The following is a 20,452-nucleotide window of genomic DNA, read 5'->3' on the forward strand; positions in this document are numbered from 1 at the left end:
AAAGCTATGACTGAATATAAAGATGAAGGAACAGAAAGCAAGGTTCTCAAGCTGATTTTAGAAGCTGGTTATGATTGCTGTAGCTCTGTCAATTCTGTGCGAGAACTGCTTGCCAATCAAGCGAGTATTGACGAGAAAGATGTAGCTCAGGTATTGGGATGTATGGCGCGTACCTATATCAATATGACAGGTGTTGGTAACACTGATAACGCAAATGATACTTGGAATGTAGAAAACTTTGTCACTGTCATAAAGGAAAAAGTAAGTTTTATAGCTTAACATCTTACTGATTCTCTTAAAGGTACCCGAATTAAACTGGCTACAAGTATATCAAAGCTTGGATTATCCACACTTTTTTTTGTTTGACGGAAAAGGCTTGGACGTACTGATCAGAGCCTGGAAAGCGTGTCCTAACGAACATCATCCATTTCCTGCTCATGTTTTCTTTGGTGAATGGGAAAACTTGCGAGGTCAGCTCACGGCCTTGTATCAAATCGCCATTGCACCTATCGATACAGTCAATTCTGTTGTATGCTCAAAAAAGACAGTTATCAAAGCAGAAGATTTTAACCAGTCGAGTGCACACATTCGCTCTATGGCATCCCAGCTATTAAATGATCAGCTCAACTCATTGGATTTGATTGAACGCATCATCAAACTTGCCGATACGTCTGTTGCAGTTGACGTCAAAGTACTATTGGAAAAGATTCTGACCAAGAAAGCGCCTGAATTGTTATTTATGGGATTGCTTCAGATTGATGTAAGTATTTTTGGGTCGAGAGATACGTTTTGCTTATAGATAATAACACTCTATTATTTTAGCCAATGGCAAATTCAGTGCATGAGGATCTGCTGAATCGTCTCATCAACTTTTATTTGGTAGGCAGTGCAAGCAGTGTATTGGTCATGACAAAGTTCTATAAAGTCAAGCCAGAATTATTCAAAAAGAGCATTGTTGATCTGTACAGCAAAGAGCCTACTTCATTGACTCGTATTTTAGCATTTGTTCATGAATTAAAGGTAGTCTTGCCAGAATGACATATAGTACTTAACCCATATGTTTGTTAGATTCTTCCTGTTATTCTTGATATCCCATCCTTTTTGTTCACTATAGACTTAGCTGCGTTGGCAACTCGCCGTGAATACCTTAATCTTGAAAAATGGCTTCAAGATAAAATAACTGAACATGGACAAGTATTCTCTCAAGCATGTTTGAAATTTCTGGGCAACAAAGTTAGAGCAGAGCTTGCAAGACAAGACTCAAATGATGCACCCATCACTGTACCATTGTCTATGGATGTTGTCAACGTGTTTGTCAAAGTGACATTGGACAAGTAAGCTAATTATACAAGATATGGTAACTAACCTACTCAATAATAGCCTTAGCCTTCCTGAAAAAGACTTATTGAGAGATATTCATTCCACTTATGTTCAACTCTCACAGAAGCTACTGGGAATAGAGCCACCAGTAGCAACATCTGAACTCATTCTTGCTACACCAAATACAACAGCAAATCCCAATAATACTCTTATTACAAATGCTATTGCAACAAGTAATGCTTCAAACGCTGTCTTCTTGCCAGCCACAACGACTCAGGGAGAGGCTACTTTTAAACAAGAAATTGAAGACGAGGCCAATTCTTACTATGAACGTATCTATAGTGGAGAAATCACAATTGACGAGATGGTCGAACGTTTGATTCAATTCAGTAAATCCAACAATCCTCATGAACAAGATGTCTTTGCTTGTATGATTCACAACTTGTTTGACGAATACAACTTCTTTCCTAAATATCCTGATAAAGAACTGGCTATCACCAGTATCTTGTTTGGTCAATTGGTGCAAAAGCAACTGGTTTCGTTTGCCCCCCTGGGCATTGCATTACGTTGCGTTTTGGATGCTCTCAAGAACCCACCTGGATCTAAAATGTTTAATTTTGGTATTCAAGCCCTCACTCAGTTCCAATCTCGACTACCTGAATGGCCTCAATACTGTGCTCATCTTTTAAAGATCCCTGCTCTTCAGCAAGCAAGCCCTGACTTGGCCCATATGATCAAGTTCTCAGTACATGTAGGAAGAATGCCTCAGCAACATCCAGATGAAAATGGACTACCTGATCTCTCCAATTCAACCTTGAACGATCCTTCAAAGATTGTCAAGGCATTATCCGATATTTTTACTGCTGTGCATGTACCAGAAATTGCTGTGGATGAAAGCATTGTCTATGAAACACCCACTGAAGCCATTCAAGACAAGATATTGTTTATTATCAATAATGTCGCTCTCAACAACCTAGAATTGAAATGCAACGATTTGAAAGAGAACTTGAAGCAATCAGCCTATCAATGGTTTAGTAACTATCTTGTCGTTAAGCGCGCTAGCATTGAGCCCAACTACCATGATCTTTACTTGCTTCTACTCAAATCTGTCAATAGCTCATTGTTATACCAGCATGTACTTCGTGAAACATTCGCTAATATCAAGATACTTCTCAACTCTGAAAGCACTGTATCTTCTTCCACAGAACGCACCTTGTTGAAAAACTTGGGTGCTTGGCTTGGTGGCATGACATTGGCTCAAAACAAGCCTATTGTCCAAAAGTACATTGCGTTCAAAGAGTTGCTTTTGGAAGGCTATGACCATAATCGTCTGATTGTTGTCATTCCTTTTGTTTGCAAAGTGTTAGAACAGGGTACCAAAAACACAGTATTTGTTCCCCCTAATCCATGGGTCATGGCCATCCTGAGATTGCTTGTCGAACTCTATCAAAACGCAAACCTCAAATTGAACCTGAAGTTTGAAATTGAAGTATTGTGTAAGAGTCTCTCAATAGAACTCGGTAATATCAAGCCTTCTATCGTCTTGAAAAACAGACAACCCAAGAACCGCCTTCCAACAACAACTGCTGTTGTTGCAAAACCAGAAGAAGAGATCATGACCCATTCTCCTTTTGGACAACCTGCAAGACCTTCTATTACCAACTTGATTGCATCAGTAGAGGCCAACACGAATGATGAAGAAGCTATGCCTATCAATATTCCTAATCTGGGTCCTTACTTGACATTTAATCCTCAAATTGTCATGTATACTACTCAGCCCAACTCTAAGCGCTGGGTGCTTCAAGCGATCACTCAATCAATCCGTGAAATTATTGGTCCTGTTGTTGAACGTTCTGTAGCCATTGCTTCTGTGTCTACCAGAGAACTTGTTACTAAAGACTTTTCAATGGAATCTGACGAGAATAGAGTCAGAAAGGCAGCTCATTTGATGGCTCAGAGTTTAGCTGGGAGTTTAGCCCTTGTGACATGTAAAGATCCTCTTCGAACTACAATGGCTAATCATTTACGTGCGGTCTTTATGACAAACGGTCTAAGCGAAGTCATTGCTGAACAAGCAGCCATGTTGACAGTGACTGATAATCTTGATCTTGTTTGTGCGGTCATAGAGCAAGCGGCGATGGAAAAGGTGACAATAGAAGTAGATGAAGCCTTGATGAATGCCTATGCTAGCCGCAAAAAGCATCGAGAACAGCGTGGTAATGCTCAACCTTACTTTGATATGGATTTTTTCAACTTGTCACGCTACCCTGCTACATTGCCTGAACCATTGCGTCCTAAGCCTAATGGACTTCAGCCTAATCAACTGCGTGTCTATGAGGACTTTGTACGTATGCCTCGATCTGTTCCTGCTACTTCACCTCCATTAGCTCCACCACCTGCTGGTCAGGTCATCGATCCCCCTCTTTTAGACCAACAACAACGACTTTTGCGTAGTCGTCCTGATTTGCTGCATTTAAATGGGTACAATAACAACGTTATGTTGCCCAACTTTGATACAGCTCAACAACAACAACAACAACAATTCCAACAACAAGCCAACGCCCATCAACTATTAGAACGATTTGCTCAATGCATTAATGAACTTGAAAAACTAATCAGTATGACCAATGTGCATAATTTCAGCGCTTTACCAATGCAACATGACATTATTGCTATTATCCGTCAAATCTCTTTATTGGCAGTATCCAGCTTTGATAAGGCCGAAACTGCCAGAATGTTTGCTCAAAAAGTAGTTCAGTTGCTTTACAAGAGTGAAAGTCAATTAGGTCGCGAAGTCTATGTTGTCTTGTTGGAAAGACTATGCGACGTATCTCCTAATGTAGGTGCTCTCGTCACCTCCTGGTTAACACATGCTGATGATGAACGCAAATACAATGTGCCTGTGACAGTAGCTTTAATTAAGGCCAACTTGATTAATTTGCCTGAACAAGATCAAGAATTAGCCACCTTGATTGACAGTGGTCGTATGAGTGCTATTGATTTTGCTGCTCGTTTGATTCGTTCATGCTTATTTGATGAAATACCCTTAGCTAGCCGCCAAGAATTTATGGCTTCATTGGAAGCATTGAGCAGATTAAGAGGCAACATTCCCGAGAGTGTGTTGGTGTTGATGGATGACATGCGTAGACGATTGACTTCTAATTCATCAGGTATGTCTACACCCTTGATGCCTCAAGTTCAACAAGAAGGATTACAACCAACAGAAGATGACAACGGTCTTGGAGAGCACCTCCGCATTTTGTTTAGTGAATGGGTCAGAATCTACAACCATCCTACATCATCTGAAAAGGTTTTGAATGCATTTGTCATCCAATTGTCTCAGCAAGGCATTTTTAAGATGGAAGACGTGTCTTCTTTATTTTATCGCATCTGTATTGAAACCAGTATTGAGCATGCTATCAAGTACAAGCAATTGCCTGGACAACCCTCTGGACTTGCTTATCAACCTATTGATGCCTTTTCGAAGTTGGTAGTCAGCCTTCTAAAGTTACAACAGCCTTCTACGCCAGTTGGAACACCAGCTGCAGATGCTCAAGATATTGCTCGAGTGACATTGTTCAACAAAGTACTGTCTATTATTGTCTTGGTTGCAGCTCAACACCATGAACGCCGTCAACAACAATTTAATCAACGTCCATTCTTGCGTTTGTTTACAAGTCTATTTAGCGATTTACACGCAGCAGAACAACAGATTCAGACGATTTATATTCCTATTTTAACAGCCATCAGTAATACTTTTAATACGCTTCAACCATCTCAGTTCCCTGGATTGACCTTTGCCTGGCTTCAGTTGATCTCCCACCGATTGTTCATGCCAAAACTTTTATTAGCTGAAAATCAAAAGGTATATTATGCTTCATATAGATATATGCTTTCTTTTATTCATCACTGTGAATAGGGATGGCCTGCTTTTCAACGTTTGTTGATTTGTTTGTTCAAGTTCATCGGACCTTTTTTGGAAACCAATCAACTCAAGGATACAACTCGTTTACTTTACAGAGGCATTTTGAGAGTCTTGTTGGTATTACTTCATGATTTCCCTGAATTCCTCTGTGATTACCATTACAGTCTTTGCGATGTGATTCCATCATCTTGTATTCAACTACGCAACCTTATCCTCAGCGCATTTCCTCGCAACATGCGACTTCCCGACCCATTTACGCCCAATCTCAAAATTGATTTACTGCCTGAGATCAACCAATCCCCCAACATCTTGTCCGACTATACCTCTGTACTACTCAAGAGCAATCTCAAGCGAGAACTTGATGCCTTTTTGACGTCCTCACATGCACCCGAGTTGTTCTTGAAGCAGTTGCCTTCTCGCTTGATGCAAGACAAGGCTAAATACAACACGCCACTTGTCAATGCACTTGTATTCTATATTGGTGTTGTAGGTGTCAATGAAAACATGCCCGTCAATCAAGGCGCACCTATTGAAATATTCCAGTATCTTTTGAATGAACTCGATTCTGAAGGACGATATGTATTCTTGAATGCAATTGCTAACCAGCTTCGATACCCTAATAGCCATACACATTACTTTAGTTGTGTTATTTTGTTCTTATTTGCCGAAAGTAACAAGGACTTTACCAAAGAGCAAATCACGCGTGTTCTCTTGGAACGTTTGATTGTAAATCGTCCACATCCATGGGGTCTTTTGATCACTTTTATTGAATTGATCAAGAATCCACGCTATAGTTTCTGGAACCATTCTTTCACTCGATGTGCTACTGACATTGAACGTTTGTTTGAAAGTGTTTCAAGGTAAGAGGGCGAAAACATTGAAATTCATATACTCAATTATCTTTGTACCTATAGATCTATTAATCAAATTTAATGTTGTATATACTATTCTTCTAGTCAATTTCTGTACAAAATCTTTTTTTAATTACTATAAAAGCTCTTTTTCCTTTTGGAATAAATATGTGTAATGCACTAAAGTAGAAAATTGCTTATTATCGTTTTCTTTCCTTGCGTACTTTCTAGACTAACTCGTTCCTTTGTGATTATTTGATGGTGTGGGCGGAATGTTTTCTAAAAAAAAATATTTGTCTAAGCAACAATTTACACATTACTTTATTTGAAAAAAAAATCATAAGCAAGGAGTGAACAAAGTTAATGACATGCTAAAATAAATAGTGTCTGATATATACATATTTGATTTGATATTACATTTATCATCATACAGGGATTTTACAACTTGGATAGGTTTTCCTCGATCAAGTACAGCGCTTCTTAAAATAGAAAAGCCAAAGCCAACATCACACCTAAAGTATTTAGTGGTCCTTTTTTTTTCTTGTGCCAGCGTATGTGTAGTATATAGTTCTGGTACAAAGAAAAAAATAGAAAAAAAATCAATAAAGCCAGATGCGCAATTTGTTTAGAGAAAGCCAATATGTACATTATATACCGATCTTGAAACCTTGTTTTGTATATAAATATCTCACCAAACTTGATAAGAAGATGCAGACAGCCTTTGCATCATTTTTCTATCTTCGTCACTGTCCTCTTCTTCTTCAATCACAATTGTACTACTATTGTTCTTATCAAAATGACCAAGGAACAATGAAGAATTATTGCAATATGGGACAGGTGTCTTTGAAGGACTGTTTTTATAACAAATTCTTCCGTCCAAGCTCTGTCTTGCCAGAGACATAGAGATAGGATCAATTTTATTTTGTTGTTCAGCAAGTGATTGTTCAAGCAACAATCTTTTACTTGAATTTGCTGTGGATGCGATTGTAACAGGCGGTGGGTATTCAAGTATAGTAGAAAACACTTCTTGATTATCAAGGGAAGACGTAACTGGTATATTTGACTTTTTGTTGGAAAATATGTTGAAAATGTTCTTCATGTTGTTTATTCGTCGGACAAGTAAAAATGATACACCGATAAGTACAATTCCTGCAACTATCGATACAACAATTATGCCAATGGCAAAAGGTGAAATTTGCTGATGTTGGTCTGTCTCGGTTAAATTCATAAAGTGAGAAAGAAAAAGAGAGAAGAAGGAAATAAATGATTTTTTGTGTTTTTGTTTTTAATTAATATGGAGAAGGGAGTAATGATCTGCAAAAACAAAAAATAAAAACTCATTTATTTACAATTCAAAAATCTTCTTCTTCTTCCTCTTCTTCTGTCTCTCTTGGAGGCTTTAATCTTAACCATTGATTTCGAGGGCCTGTTTTAGACTTGGGGCTTACTTTAAATCCATATATACGCGCTTCATACACAGGAGGATTTGTGGTGGGAACCAATTCTGGGTTAGTGAGGAATAACAAGTGGGCATAAGTTGTACCAAAATGGGCACCTTTTTTTTTTAGGAATAACTATCAGCATAATATTTATTTCAATAAAGCAAGACTTACCGTCAATACATTTATTGTTTGAAATAGGTGGCCTATAAATATCAAGACATTGAGGGCAATACAAATATACGCTTTCACGATTAGGTTCATCATACTGTCCAACAGGCAACACTGGGGATTGATAACAATAGTATCTTGGGCATACACCAAATTGAGCATTTGCATATCGCTCAGCCATTATTTTTTGTCCTTCTCGGGTCATTAGATAACGTTGATGAATTAATCCATACAGCATAAACGCGTGATGTTCAATAATGCTTTGATCTGGTGCTTTTAATTTCTTAGGTGTTTTGTCTTTTTCATTCCAAAAGTCATCTTCATCCTCTTTGTCTTCCTCGTCGCCTTCGTCTTCATCATCAAATAATTCACCACTTTCCATATCCAAAATCAATTCTAAAGCTTGTGTATAAAATGGAACAATGGACGATAAACCTGTCAAATTGAATTCATCGTCAATGAAATCTTCAGGAACTTCTAAGTAATATTCATGTCCTGTCAGCGAACAAAACCAGCTGATCCAAGGTTGCAATGAACTTCCTGATGAAGAGTGTGAATCATCTTGACTGGAATCTATTTTTACATAAACATAAACTCTTCATTTTATCCTTACTACCATAAAAGTTCTCTTCTTCAGTAGTGTTATTCATTAACAACGAGAAAGATGAAAAGAAAAGAAAAAATAAGTTTATCAACTTGAAGATTCGGCTTCTGAATAAAAAAATTTTCGCTTTAAAATGCATGATTTTTGACATTCTAAATAAAGCCTGAATTCCTTGCATAAAGTTTCATAATGCTATTATTTATTAAATGGGTAACATGAAAATTTACAAATGCGATATAAAAAGAATGCGTTATGCTATTCAGTCAACCTCTTCGACAGTAGGGCCAGTATGATCAGAACTACCAGTAGGGAAGCTGCCAGGTCCTCCAGGATTAGTACCACCATACATCTTCATCATGATTGGGTTAGCAATAGTTTCCAACTCCTTTTGATGAGACTCGTATTCTTCTTTGGAAGCTTCTTGAGAGTTGTCTAACCAGTCGATCTTTTCCTTGACAGCCTTTTGCAATTTTTCTACATCTGAAGCATCAAGCTTGCTCTTAACGTTTTCTTCTTGAAGAGTATTTCGGAGATTATAGGCGTAAGATTCGAGACCATTCTTGGCTTGGATACGAGCAGCAGCAGCCTCATCTTCAGCTCTGTATTTTTCAGCATCATTAACCATACGCTCAATTTCTTCTTTGGAAAGACGACCCTTATCATTCGTGATAGTGATCTTGTTGGTTTTACCTGTTGTCTTGTCAACAGCAGAGACGTTCAGAATACCATTGGCGTCAACGTCGAACGTAACTTCGATTTGAGGCACGCCACGAGGAGCAGGAGGAATGCCACTCAATTCAAACTTACCAAGAAGGTTATTATCCTTGGTACGAGCACGCTCACCTTCAAAGACTTGAATCAAAACACCAGGTTGATTATCAGCATATGTAGAGAAGATCTCGGCCTTCTTGGTAGGTACAGTTGTGTTACGTTTGATAAGAGGAGTCATGACACCACCTGCGGTTTCAATACCAAGGGAAAGAGGTGCAACATCCAAAAGTAAGAGAGATTCTGTCTTTTCAGATGTAACGCCAGTCAAAATAGCAGCTTGCACAGCGGCACCGTAGGCAACAGCTTCATCAGGGTTGATGGACTTGCAAGGCTCTTTACCATTAAAGAAGTCAGAGACTAACTTTTGAATCTTTGGAATACGAGTAGAGCCACCAACAAGGACGATTTCATGAACAGAACTCTTATCGATTTTAGCGTCTCGGAGTACATGTTCAACAGGTTCCATTGTCTTTCGGAAAAGGTCTTGACAAAGTTCTTCAAAACGAGCGCGAGTCAAGGAAGTGTAGAAGTCAATACCCTCAAAGAGGGAATCGATCTCAATGGTAGTCTGAGTAGCAGAAGACAAGGTACGCTTAGTGCGTTCACAAGCAGTACGGAGACGACGAACAGCACGAGCGTTACTAGTGATATCCTTCTTGAACTTGCGTTTGAATTCTTGGACAAAGTGGTCAACAAGGCGGTTATCAAAGTCTTCACCACCCAAGTGAGTATCACCAGCAGTAGCCTTGACTTCGAAAATACCATCGTCGATAGTCAAGAGGGAAACATCAAAAGTACCACCACCCAAGTCATAAATCAATACATTGGTTTCACCCTTGGATTTCTTGTCCAGGCCATAAGCAATAGCAGCCGCTGTAGGTTCGTTGATGATACGAAGCACATTTAAACCAGCAATAGTACCAGCATCTTTAGTAGCTTGACGTTGAGAGTCATTAAAGTATGCAGGTACTGTGATAACAGCAGAGTCGACCTTCTTGCCAAGGTAGGCTTCAGCGATTTCTTTCATTTTACCCAGAATCATAGCAGAGATTTCTTCAGGAGAGAAATCCTTGGTCTCGCCTTTGTATTCAACATGAGCGTAGGGCTTTGTATCTTTTTTGACAACCTTGAATGGCCAATGCTTCATATCTGCTTGAACTTCATGATCATCAAAACGACGACCAATCATACGCTTGGCATCAAAGACTGTGTTGTGAGGATTCATCTAAAAAAAAGACGTATCAGTAAATGGCTTATAATTGAGTTTATCATATACTTACAGCTACTTGATTCTTTGCGGCATCACCAACAAGACGCTCAGTATCAGTGAAAGCAACATAGGAAGGGGTTGTACGGTTTCCTTGATCGTTTGCAATAATTTCAACTCGATCATTTTGCCATACACCAACGCAGGAATAGGTAGTGCCTAAGTCAATACCAATAGCAGTAGTCATTTCTGTTTTTTTTTCTTGATGAGAATAAAATTACAAGGAGGCCAAGAGTGAATAATCAGCTCACTTTTATATTCTCGAGTTCCTCAACTGCATGAATTTTCTAGAGATTTCTTGAATGCCCGATAAAACAGTTTAATCGCCGTCAATTTTTGAAAAATTCCAGAAAATACCTACATATTCTAGTATTTGCTCTTTTTGTTCTTATCTATATGGACCTTGCTATTCTTGAAAGAGTCTTTCTATAACTTTATTTTTTATATGCCTATAGAAGAGAGAGAGAGAGAGAGAGAGAGAGAGAGAGAGAGAGAGAGAGAGAGAGAGAGAGAGAGAGAGAGAGAGAGAGAGAGAGATGTTAGTACTGCTAATACTGCTTCTGTAATATCCAAGAGAGTCTTAATTTTTCCAAATAGAAAAATAAACGGAATTTGTTTCTAATTTCCTTCTTTGTCACTCTCCATGCAGTATACTTTTTGGCATCAACTTTAATCTACTGTCTTTATATCAGAAGGATATTTATGTTATCAAAAGAACGTTTCCTTGTGTTGCAATAGACACTGTATGTACTCTCATTATATGGTAGAGAGAAGACACAGAAGCCTGTGGTTCATTGCTTTGGATAATTGAACATGGAGAACTAGTTAAATGCATAAAGTTCCAACAGAAACATAGTTGATGTAGCAAATAAACTGCCACATTATTCCTTGCAACCATTGAGTACATAACAACGTGATAACATATGTCAAAGATATAAAAATACTAACTTTGAGATTTATTTAATTGATGTTGAATGTTGATCGTTTTTCCCAATAAGGTTTTAGAGAATATTGGAAGGTTATAACAAGCATATGACGTGAAAAAGACGTATATATTAATCCAATTAACTTTTAACAAAAGAAACTACCATTGAAATTTTTTTTTTGAAGTGTGATTGAAAGTAAGTTGAGAAGAATCAGTTGATACTCCTTGAAAAGCAAAGCTCACTATTTAATTGAGTCATAGACATCAACGATGCAGTTACAATTTGAACTCCAATAATAGGTAATATTAGCAGTTAGCTGTGCCTTTCGAATATTAGCGTGATATATTGCATGGCATATACAAAGAGCTTTTTGTCTGCTTAGTTTTGAATATCAACAGATACAAGTGGATGTATACTAAGAGGACTCTTTGAAATTCAGTCGATGCAGCATCTAGCATTAATAAATTCATCATTTGATTGTCTGCTAAGGGAAATGCTCCGTCTACTCTAATGTTCATTCCAAAAAGCAATTCTTCTTGTGTAAGTATACTGTGTTTGTAAGAGTGTTAATAAGAAGCATTTTGTGAAGAATAAAGAGAATTGAGGAAACAAAGAGAAAAGCAAAAGAAGGAAAAGTGTCTTATCAAAAGTATTTTGTCAGTTGACCACATTTTGCTGTTGTTTATTGCACAAAAAAATTGATATCAAAGAAGAACATCATTGAATGAGATAGAAAAACTTGGCTTCCTAAGACCTTTTTTTCACACTCAATACATTCGTCATTTCTTAAAGTGAAATGTTCTCCTTAAATATTATGGATGACAGGTAATAAAAAAACTCACGCAGATCTTTTGCTTATTTGTTTTTTGTATCATTGGATTTGTAGAAGCCTCAGAAAAAGAAAGAGAGGCCTTTGAAAAAAACAGATGTACTTGGCATCAGTAAGAAATATCGATGACACTACATCTCCATCTCCGCTAACAGGATCAGTAAATATTTTTGACCCTTATTTGTACACTGACAAGAGTTTCCTTCTGTTTTTTTTTATCCTCATTAAAGGCACTAGCATTATTTTCTGATATCTAGCATACCAATATTGATAAAATTTTACTCTCTGCAAATGCACAATCATAAAAACAATAGACAAAATTCCATCTACTTGAAATGAAAAACTTTTTTTTAGCAGGAACTATATTCAGCAGATGAACCCCTTCCTTTGAAATTCAAGTAAAAGCAGGCTTGGAAGAGTCAATTCATGTTTCTGACTGAAAGCAAAATTAATCTTTGTGTAAGCTTTCAAATACATTTTTCTGCTAATTGCGCGCCTAGTACTACTTGAATAAATAATAAATGCAAGTTACAAAACATAAAGTGAGATAAAAACGGCTGGTTTATCTAATGAAACTAAAGCAAAATAATGTAGCAATTTAATTAGTACTATTCATTTTATAGTAGAAGAGCAGGCGTCTTTCATCTCATCTAGGTTTCCAAAAAAGAAATGCCATCTCTTTATTAATGTTACTATTTTACCTTTTTTAGTCTTCAGAGCAAGAAAAATCGTTTTCGAGATGCCAATAATAAAGTTTTGAATACACCTGATTGGGAAGCAATGCTTCTTTTTTCTTCTTACATACAAATCTTGATAAGGCACTAACACTAAGATATTCGCTTGATCTAATTCATATAAAAAAGAGAAACAAAGATGGACAATTATAGCAATATTCTTATCTCCTTTTTTCCCAGGGTAATATTTCAGGTAATGGCATGCAAACTATTAAGCACTGCATGCATACACATGCATAAAGTATCTTTATTAAGACCAGAAATGTTGAATATTACTTTATAAGCTTTAGACTTTGCATTTCATCTCAGTACTTTCTTTTAATCAACATAATTGTTAATGAGTAGTTTATAAAATGTACAATGGCTGTGTAACTTGAGCTCAAAAGGCCATTCAAGGCCATATCATGATTTAATAATGTCTTACTTTTTATTTTTATCTCCCCTCTGTTTTATTTCATGGTATCAAATCATCTAGCATGCGGACAAAAAAAAAATCAAGACTCGGTTAAACCATTAATCATGGCTTGATAACCTGTCGATACATTAATAAGAGACTGTATTACATGTATGTCAAATAAAGTTACTTTTGTATCTTCACTTGCATTTTATGTTCAGATCAATAGGTTATTTATTGTAAAAAAAAAAAAAAGAATATGGTACACTTGGATATATATATATATATATATATATATGAATAAATAAATAATTGCATAAATGCTATGAGGTTGAACAACGATCACATGTTTCTTCAGGAGCGAGCGCACGGTGACACTTTGAGCAATTTGTTCTACAGTCAGCACAATACCATCCACTTGTCAAAGGTTTTCCACACCCACACACAGCAGATTCTTCACTATCGTCGGTATCATCATTATCGTAGTCATCATCAGTTGTTGTCTCTTCTTCACTATACTGTGTTATCCAGGGCGGTGAATTATTATTTACATTTGTATTCTTAAATTGATTTATAGGAAGTGACGATGGAAGATATTGGCTGGACATTGAACTAAGTTTGCATAGAGAAGGGGAAGAAAGAGAGCCAAAAGGAAGAAAGAAACCGAGAGAGAATCAAGAAAGAGAAAACATACTTGTATTTATATATTACACTTCACATGTGGTTCCTTAAAAAAATTCTAATACCCCACCAATTAAAAAGAGAACCATGTACGACAGTGCACTGAAATCTAACTAGAGGATGCAGGTCCTTCTGAACATTCGTTCTGAGCTTATATCGACTCAGCCTACAAAACAATCGGTCGTTAAACTGTTATATAGCACATGCATTCAACAGAGAAGGAAAAACGAGTGTAGTAGTGTTCTTGATGAACAGTAGTTTAAGTAGAGAGAAACAGATTGTATATGTATTCTTTATATTTATTGGGAGGTATTTTTGATTTTTATGGGTATAATTAACTAAAAAAAATTATACCTCTCAAAAAAGAAAAAATTGGCCGATTTGAAGTTGTACAGTCTCAAGGGTCCAGCACATTCAATTAAGCTTAAAAAGACATTTGTTATAGAAATCGAACCACGTTTGAGATACTAAAACAGATAATGTATCTCAAGGTGCTATTAAATATTGATTATACATGGTATTACATATAAAATTTATTTAGCCGAGAGAGAGAGAGAGTTTCATGAAAAGATAAAAAAAGAACCCGGGTCCTCGGTATGAAAGCTAGTTGGATGCGAATATCTCTTAGTTTTTGATTCTAGATGCTTTAGCTTCTAGAAAAAAGAACAACTATATTAATTGGTAATCCTCTTAAAATCAAACTAAAATCAAGTGAAAAGTAGCGAATCAAGATTGTTTCAAAAAGTTTTTATTCTTGGCTTTGATTGCCCTTAGTCTAAAAGAAGCTACATCTTTACGACTGATATCCAATAAACTTTACGACCTAAACCACGTAGAGACTCATCTCCTCTTTTCTTTGATTTTGATTATTAATGTAAAAAGTTGAAATATAGACATTGTGCATTTTTAAAAGAAAAGAAACGGCTCAACGTTATGTAAACACATCTGCGCTAGCACACTACAAGGTCTTTGGCCTTCCCATTGATATGATATCGTTAACAATGCCTTTCCCTTCCTTCCCTCCTCTATCCTGGTTGTCATTACATATCGATTGAGTAGACGATTTGACGAATAAAAACACATCCATTTTGACTAAACACTTTAGTTGTTAATAGCATACGTTTCTTGACTCGTTTCCTTTCTCCCGATTGTACATAAGCACATCTTTTCAATCTTAATTGTGATTCAGTATAGCTTCAAACAAAACAAAAACAAAGCTTTTCTATAAAAATAGCCTCAATTCTAAAAACATAAACAATCTTATGCTTATCAAAAGATAGAGATGAGTTGTCTATTCGTACCCGTGTTAGCTTCAGACTTAATTATGTCGGTCAAAAACTTAGTACTATAGTTAGTCCAAGTACTGGCACTAAAGAATCCCTTTTGTACCTCAACAAACTATTCCAATTATATCGAGAATGACTACCAACTTTGTAAGCTCGATAATGCATATTTCTTTGATATAGCCACATGCTCGGAGTGAGTGGCATATGGTTCCGTCATTTAGATGTACCATGAAACAAGGTATTAGGCAATGTACATGTAAAGATCGACTTTGAAACATCTCCCTATTTGCATGTCCTGAACCAAATGAAATCTGCTGTTCTGGATAAAAAGAAAAGCTTAAGATTAAGTCGTTTTTATTCCCACCCTTTGTTTGAGAAAAGAAGAAAAAAAAAGGATAAACGAAATCCAATAAACTCTGCCACAACACCTTTCAACCTCTAAGTGCGATTTTCTTTTTCTTTGTTTGTTTACGTATTCTTAGAATATCGAAAAAAATAATAGATACACATCATTATTCTAAAAGGCCGGGTTTCAAGTCGAGTCAAGGGATTTGGATACCATTCTTTCTTTTTTATCTTGTATTAGAGTCAGAAAAATAAATCACGTACAAGAAAAGAAAAAGCATAGAGAGAAATAACATTGTGAATCTTAGTCTCACACATACCACACACAGTTAAATTCTATGCTGTGAAGGATTTCGGAACTCAACCTTAAAAAATGTCACACATTTGTTTATTTGAATCGGATTAGACACAGCGAACGAATTTATTTGGTTAAAATTAGGATAAATTGAATGTAGCACGTCGACAAACAACAATGAAAATCATCATTTAGAAACCTGTTTCCCGCTCTTTTACTTAAAGAGAAATTACCATACTCTATTCTTTATTCCGAAACAATCGCTTTATCATGTATGTAGAAAACAAAAAGAAAAAAAAACAAAATTTTCTCGAGATTGTACAAGTAATAAATGGCGTTTAGGTAGTTTAGAAATAAAAGGGAAAAGGGCGTTTCTTTGACAAGCAAAATCAACAACTTGCATTACATGAAAGAAACGTTTTCATGTTGTGTGTAGTACAATCGTTTCACTTTTTCTTTTCTCTTGAAACGTTGATTTGTTTTCCTATAGGCTTATTTTCATTTAAATATAGCGTGTGCATACATCGTCATTTAACAAAAATTTTGTTTGATCCTAAAGACCTAAGCGATACTCGAACAATAAATAATGATAACAATAAGCTTTTTGTCAGCCTATGGTTCATGGTCAAAAAAGGTCAAATTAATACAAACTTAAACTTAAAACGGTTTTTTTTAATGCCAAATTTATGATACAAAAAGAGAACCGAAACACAAAACAATTGTTTTTGTTTTTAAAAAGAACGAGGGAAAGGGGGGAAGATAGAGAGGTCGATCCAAGTAGGTGGGATGTATTTGTTTATTTGTTATCATTTTGAATGTCGCACGAAACATCAACTTTGCATCTTCTAAAAGCTTGTGTAACTGGTAAAAGAAAAAACATATAAAAGTTCGACAGATTCTTGTGTAGTTCTTATTTTTTACTTCTCTTCTTGAAGATCTTCTTTTTTATTCACTGCAACAACAACATTAACAACAAAAATGCCACCAGATAGACCAACCAAGCCTGCTCTCCCAAGACCTTATCCTGCTCCAGTAAAACGCTGATTGGAGTCTCTGTTTCTGTATTCTTTCTGTTTAGTTGATGCTTTCTTTTTCCAGCTTAATACTATTATCTTTTGGGTCATTCTTATATGTACATACATATTGCAAAACAAATCTGTCCATTTTCTATATATCTTTTGTCTCTTTTATGCTATACATAGTTTTATATACACATATATCTAAAAAGTCATTCTTTACATCTTTTTTCTTCTTCTCTTTCTTCATATACACATGAATCATATTATAAATATATATATACATTTACATTTACATTATAAACAATTGTTGTATTCAACACTGTATGCTTATTTTTTTTATTGATAGTTGATCTATACACAACACTCCTTTTTCTACAGCTACTCAAGACCCTTCTTCTTCTTTTTTCCCTATACCCAAATAATGATAATAATAAAAAAAAAATTCGATATGTTCATAAGTGTCACCATGCATTTAGCGTGTTACGTACAAATTTTCAAAAAGAGAGATCAGGATCGATTTACACTGGTAGTACATAAGTCAAATTTCTTGCAACGAAATTGAGAAGAATTCCATCTGTCAAAAAATAATGCCTTTTTTGTATCATGTACGCTTGCATCTAGATTTGACAAGCGCAAAATAGGGTTGCGCAATACATAAATGGAACGCAATTCAATTGAAATTGACATCTTGTGTTCAAAAGCCACACGAATAAATGAAGGTGGTGACGATGATATGGATAGCTGTTGTTTCCGAAGCGCAAATTCATGTGTGTATGACAGTGTCAACTTTATTTTCATATCCAGAATTTTTATATCCAGACTTTATTATAAAAGTAAATTGCTCTACCTAATTATGGAACAATGTATACAAACGCAATTGAAATGAGATGCAATTGTATTCATCAAGGCCCAAGGCTCATCTCTGAATTAAATGTTGTGTTTTTTTTGTTTGTTTGATTAGAATAAACTGTCAAAGAATTGGTTGGTAATTATCGTTTTTTACGCCATTGTGTAACGCACATGGCAAGCACCAATTTGTTTGGATTCCCTTATCGAGTCTTATTGCTTTTTCACTGTTAAAACAAAAACAAGTGTGCGAGGCACACTTCAAACCTTAATAGTTCTACGATGACGAAATGTGGGGTTATCTTTTTTTTCTTTTCGAAATAGACGCTATGGTTTCTTTTGAAATCGCATGTGGAAATAGTCTCAGATTCAACGTATCAACTGTGCTCAATTCACACAATTTGTTCTTATAGACATATGGCTCGGAACGCATTCAATCGTCTATATGACGGCAACATAGTCTTCTTTGTGCATGTTTGTTTTTATTTTTGGGAGGCCATGTTCCAATGGTATGGAAAAGTATGAAACAAAACATACACAGTTTCGACACACTCATTTAAACGTGAAAAAGGAGGCAAGAGTACCGGGACCAAAATAGGTTTGTGCAAAATTAAGTAATCCAGTGGAAAACTTTCGAACAAGTAAACAGAAAGAAAGAAGGATGCACACCAAAATCTCTCCTCCTCCCTCTTTTTTTTTTTTTTTTTTTTTTTTTTTTTTATGAAAGGGATAAAAATACCAATAATGTTTACTATTTAATTCAATGGAATTTTTCTACTATTCAAGTTGCTCTTAATGAAAGTTTCGATTAAGCGCATCATGCCCATAGAAAAAATTGAATGCTTGAGTTGACACTACAATTCAAAAAAAAAAAATGCAGCGCGCGTTTTTAAGCGCATCGAATTTTAACACTGCAACGTGACTTTCTCTTTTGGTTTCTTTCTTTCCCTTTACTTACAGGACGCGATACATATACTATGAGCGTTTTTCCAAAGGAAACCATTAAAGTACGATAGAAGATAGCATAGAAACGCGTGTTTTGATCTTTATTTGATTAGAATATTGGTGAATCGCTTGGCATTACCAACCTCAAAGACGAAGTAGCAACAGCATTAGCACAAGATGTGGAATACAGAGTGCATGAGCTTATTCAAGTAAATAACAATATTGATAGACATCCTACTAAACAAACTATATAGGAAGCAGCAAAATTCATGCGTCATTCCAAGAGAACAAGGCTCTCTGTGGACGATGTGAATGCAGCCCTTCGAGTCAAGAATGTAGAGGTAAGATCTTGTCATGTCAACACAAGCTAAACCTAAGCTCAGCCTTTGTATGGATACGCATGTGGAGAAACACCCAAGTTTAGAAAGACAACTCTCAACTCGAACGATTTGTATTTTGATGATGATGAAGAAGTTGATTTTGATACAGTCTTGAATAAACCACTTCCCAAAATCCCTTTGGATGTTACATTTACTGCTCATTGGCTTGCTATTGAAGGCGTTCAACCTGCTATTCCACAAAACCCTACACCCAGTGGTAGGATATCTCACAACCGTAATCCCCTATTGACTCATTGAATTCATTACTAGATGCTAAAGCAGAATTACTATCGAAGCGTACAAAGAGTCATGTCAGTTCCAATGGCATCACAACAGACCAAGTCAATGTGAAGCCACTTGTCAAGCACGTTTTGTCTAAAGAGCTTCAAATGTACTTTGAACGTATAACAGAGGCTGTATTGAGTGAAGACGATCGATTACAATCACAAGCATTTGAAAGTTTGAGATTGGATCCTGGTCTTCATCAACTTTTGCCCTACTTTGTTCAACATATTCATAAAAAGGTCACTCAAAACCACAAGAATCTGGATGTGCTTGAAGCCATGTTGTCCATGTCGCATTCTTTACTGAACAATAAGCATTTGTTTGTGGAGCCCTATGTAAGTCTATGCAAAATAGGAAGCACTTGAAACTAATTTTCTGTACAGCTACATCAATTGATACCACCTATTCTTTCTTGTATGGTAGGCCGTGTCATTTGTGAGAATCCTCAACAACAAAACCATTGGTCAACACGTCAACGAGCTGCTTCTCTTATTGCTACTATCTGTCATCGCTACGGAAAGGCATATCATACATTACAACCCCGTATCACAAAGACATTATTGCGTGCCTTTTTAGACCCTGTCCGTCCTTTAACAACACAATATGGTGCTATTATTGGGTTGGATAAGATTGGTCCTGAAGTAACTCGTGTGCTTGTGGCTCCTAATATCAAGTTTTATTCAGAAAACTGCTTAAACCATTCACTTCATAGCTCAAATCCAGCTCGAGTACAAGAAGCCATCAAATGCAAAGAAGCTCTTTTGGTAAGTTTGGCTCCATAAGACACCATGGCTAATCAGATGTAGGCCGTCTTGGATCATATTTCAAAGCAAGACAATCCAGTGTCTACTGGCTCTGATATGGATCAAGACTCAACTTATTCTGAACAAGAGAAGCAGCAGTTATTGGATTTTATTGGGGCTCTTATTGGTGAAGCATATTTGGAAAAAGAGCACAGAAAAACACATATTAAAAGTTTGATTGAGCTAGCACAACAATAAAGAGTCATATTTTACCAAGCATAAGGTTGAACTTGTGCAGGAGAACCCCAACCCTCTGGTTCTTGTTCGGGTGCATCTTCTGCCCAGTCCATGGCATGTTCATTAAGAGTAACTGGGGCTTGAGCTACTTGTTGTTGC

The 20,452-nt window shown here is 36.3% G+C and overlaps 7 protein-coding genes across 7 annotated transcripts; 3 read left to right on the top strand and 4 right to left on the bottom strand.

Annotated features, from left to right (window-relative positions):
- Window positions 1–6: 6 nt before the first annotated feature.
- B0P05DRAFT_570620 (CCR4-Not complex component, Not1-domain-containing protein) lies at window positions 7–6,178 on the top strand (the record flags this gene model as incomplete). Its single annotated transcript, XM_051581323.1, has 7 exons — window positions 7–261; window positions 302–760; window positions 823–1,020; window positions 1,069–1,334; window positions 1,381–5,185; window positions 5,240–6,105; window positions 6,160–6,178. The coding sequence occupies 7 exons, from the start codon at window positions 7–9 to the stop codon at window positions 6,176–6,178; spliced, it is 5,868 nt and encodes a 1,955-aa protein (XP_051436073.1).
- A 606-nt stretch (window positions 6,179–6,784) lies between these two features.
- Window positions 6,785–7,195, bottom strand: B0P05DRAFT_586019 (uncharacterized protein; the record flags this gene model as incomplete). Its single annotated transcript, XM_051582481.1, has 1 exon — window positions 6,785–7,195. One exon carries the CDS (start codon window positions 7,193–7,195, stop codon window positions 6,785–6,787), a length of 411 nt encoding a protein of 136 aa, XP_051436074.1.
- Window positions 7,196–7,399: 204 nt separating this feature from the next.
- Window positions 7,400–8,393, bottom strand: B0P05DRAFT_536748 (casein kinase II regulatory subunit-domain-containing protein). The gene is made up of 3 exons (XM_051577620.1): window positions 8,323–8,393; window positions 7,710–8,279; window positions 7,400–7,651 (listed from the first exon to the last, which is right to left on the bottom strand). Exons 1-3 carry the CDS (start codon window positions 8,354–8,356, stop codon window positions 7,449–7,451), a joined length of 807 nt encoding a protein of 268 aa, XP_051436075.1. The 5' UTR covers window positions 8,357–8,393; the 3' UTR covers window positions 7,400–7,448.
- An 88-nt stretch (window positions 8,394–8,481) lies between these two features.
- On the bottom strand, window positions 8,482–10,876 carry B0P05DRAFT_488886 (hsp71-like protein). Its single transcript, XM_051575293.1, has 3 exons — window positions 10,710–10,876; window positions 10,362–10,645; window positions 8,482–10,306 (listed from the first exon to the last, which is right to left on the bottom strand). Exons 2-3 carry the CDS (start codon window positions 10,533–10,535, stop codon window positions 8,570–8,572), a joined length of 1,911 nt encoding a protein of 636 aa, XP_051436076.1. The 5' UTR covers window positions 10,536–10,645; window positions 10,710–10,876; the 3' UTR covers window positions 8,482–8,569.
- Window positions 10,877–13,503: 2,627 nt separating this feature from the next.
- Window positions 13,504–13,888, bottom strand: B0P05DRAFT_536756 (uncharacterized protein). The gene has a single exon (XM_051577621.1). It carries the CDS (start codon window positions 13,837–13,839, stop codon window positions 13,555–13,557), a length of 285 nt encoding a protein of 94 aa, XP_051436077.1. The 5' UTR covers window positions 13,840–13,888; the 3' UTR covers window positions 13,504–13,554.
- Window positions 13,889–16,743: 2,855 nt separating this feature from the next.
- On the top strand, window positions 16,744–17,328 carry B0P05DRAFT_536761 (uncharacterized protein). Its single transcript, XM_051577622.1, has one exon. The coding sequence runs from the start codon at window positions 16,920–16,922 to the stop codon at window positions 17,112–17,114; it is 195 nt and encodes a 64-aa protein (XP_051436078.1). The 5' UTR covers window positions 16,744–16,919; the 3' UTR covers window positions 17,115–17,328.
- A 1,106-nt stretch (window positions 17,329–18,434) lies between these two features.
- On the top strand, window positions 18,435–20,356 carry B0P05DRAFT_536762 (transcription initiation factor TFIID complex 60 kDa subunit). The gene is made up of 7 exons (XM_051577623.1): window positions 18,435–18,710; window positions 18,762–18,857; window positions 18,903–18,989; window positions 19,032–19,245; window positions 19,299–19,648; window positions 19,697–20,077; window positions 20,120–20,356. The coding sequence occupies exons 1-7, from the start codon at window positions 18,681–18,683 to the stop codon at window positions 20,312–20,314; spliced, it is 1,353 nt and encodes a 450-aa protein (XP_051436079.1). The 5' UTR covers window positions 18,435–18,680; the 3' UTR covers window positions 20,315–20,356.
- Window positions 20,357–20,452: the final 96 nt, after the last annotated feature.

This window comes from Gilbertella persicaria (genome assembly GCF_025201335.1).
Source record: "Gilbertella persicaria strain CBS 190.32 chromosome Unknown B0P05scaffold_14, whole genome shotgun sequence".
Taxonomy (NCBI): domain Eukaryota; kingdom Fungi; phylum Mucoromycota; class Mucoromycetes; order Mucorales; family Choanephoraceae; genus Gilbertella; species Gilbertella persicaria.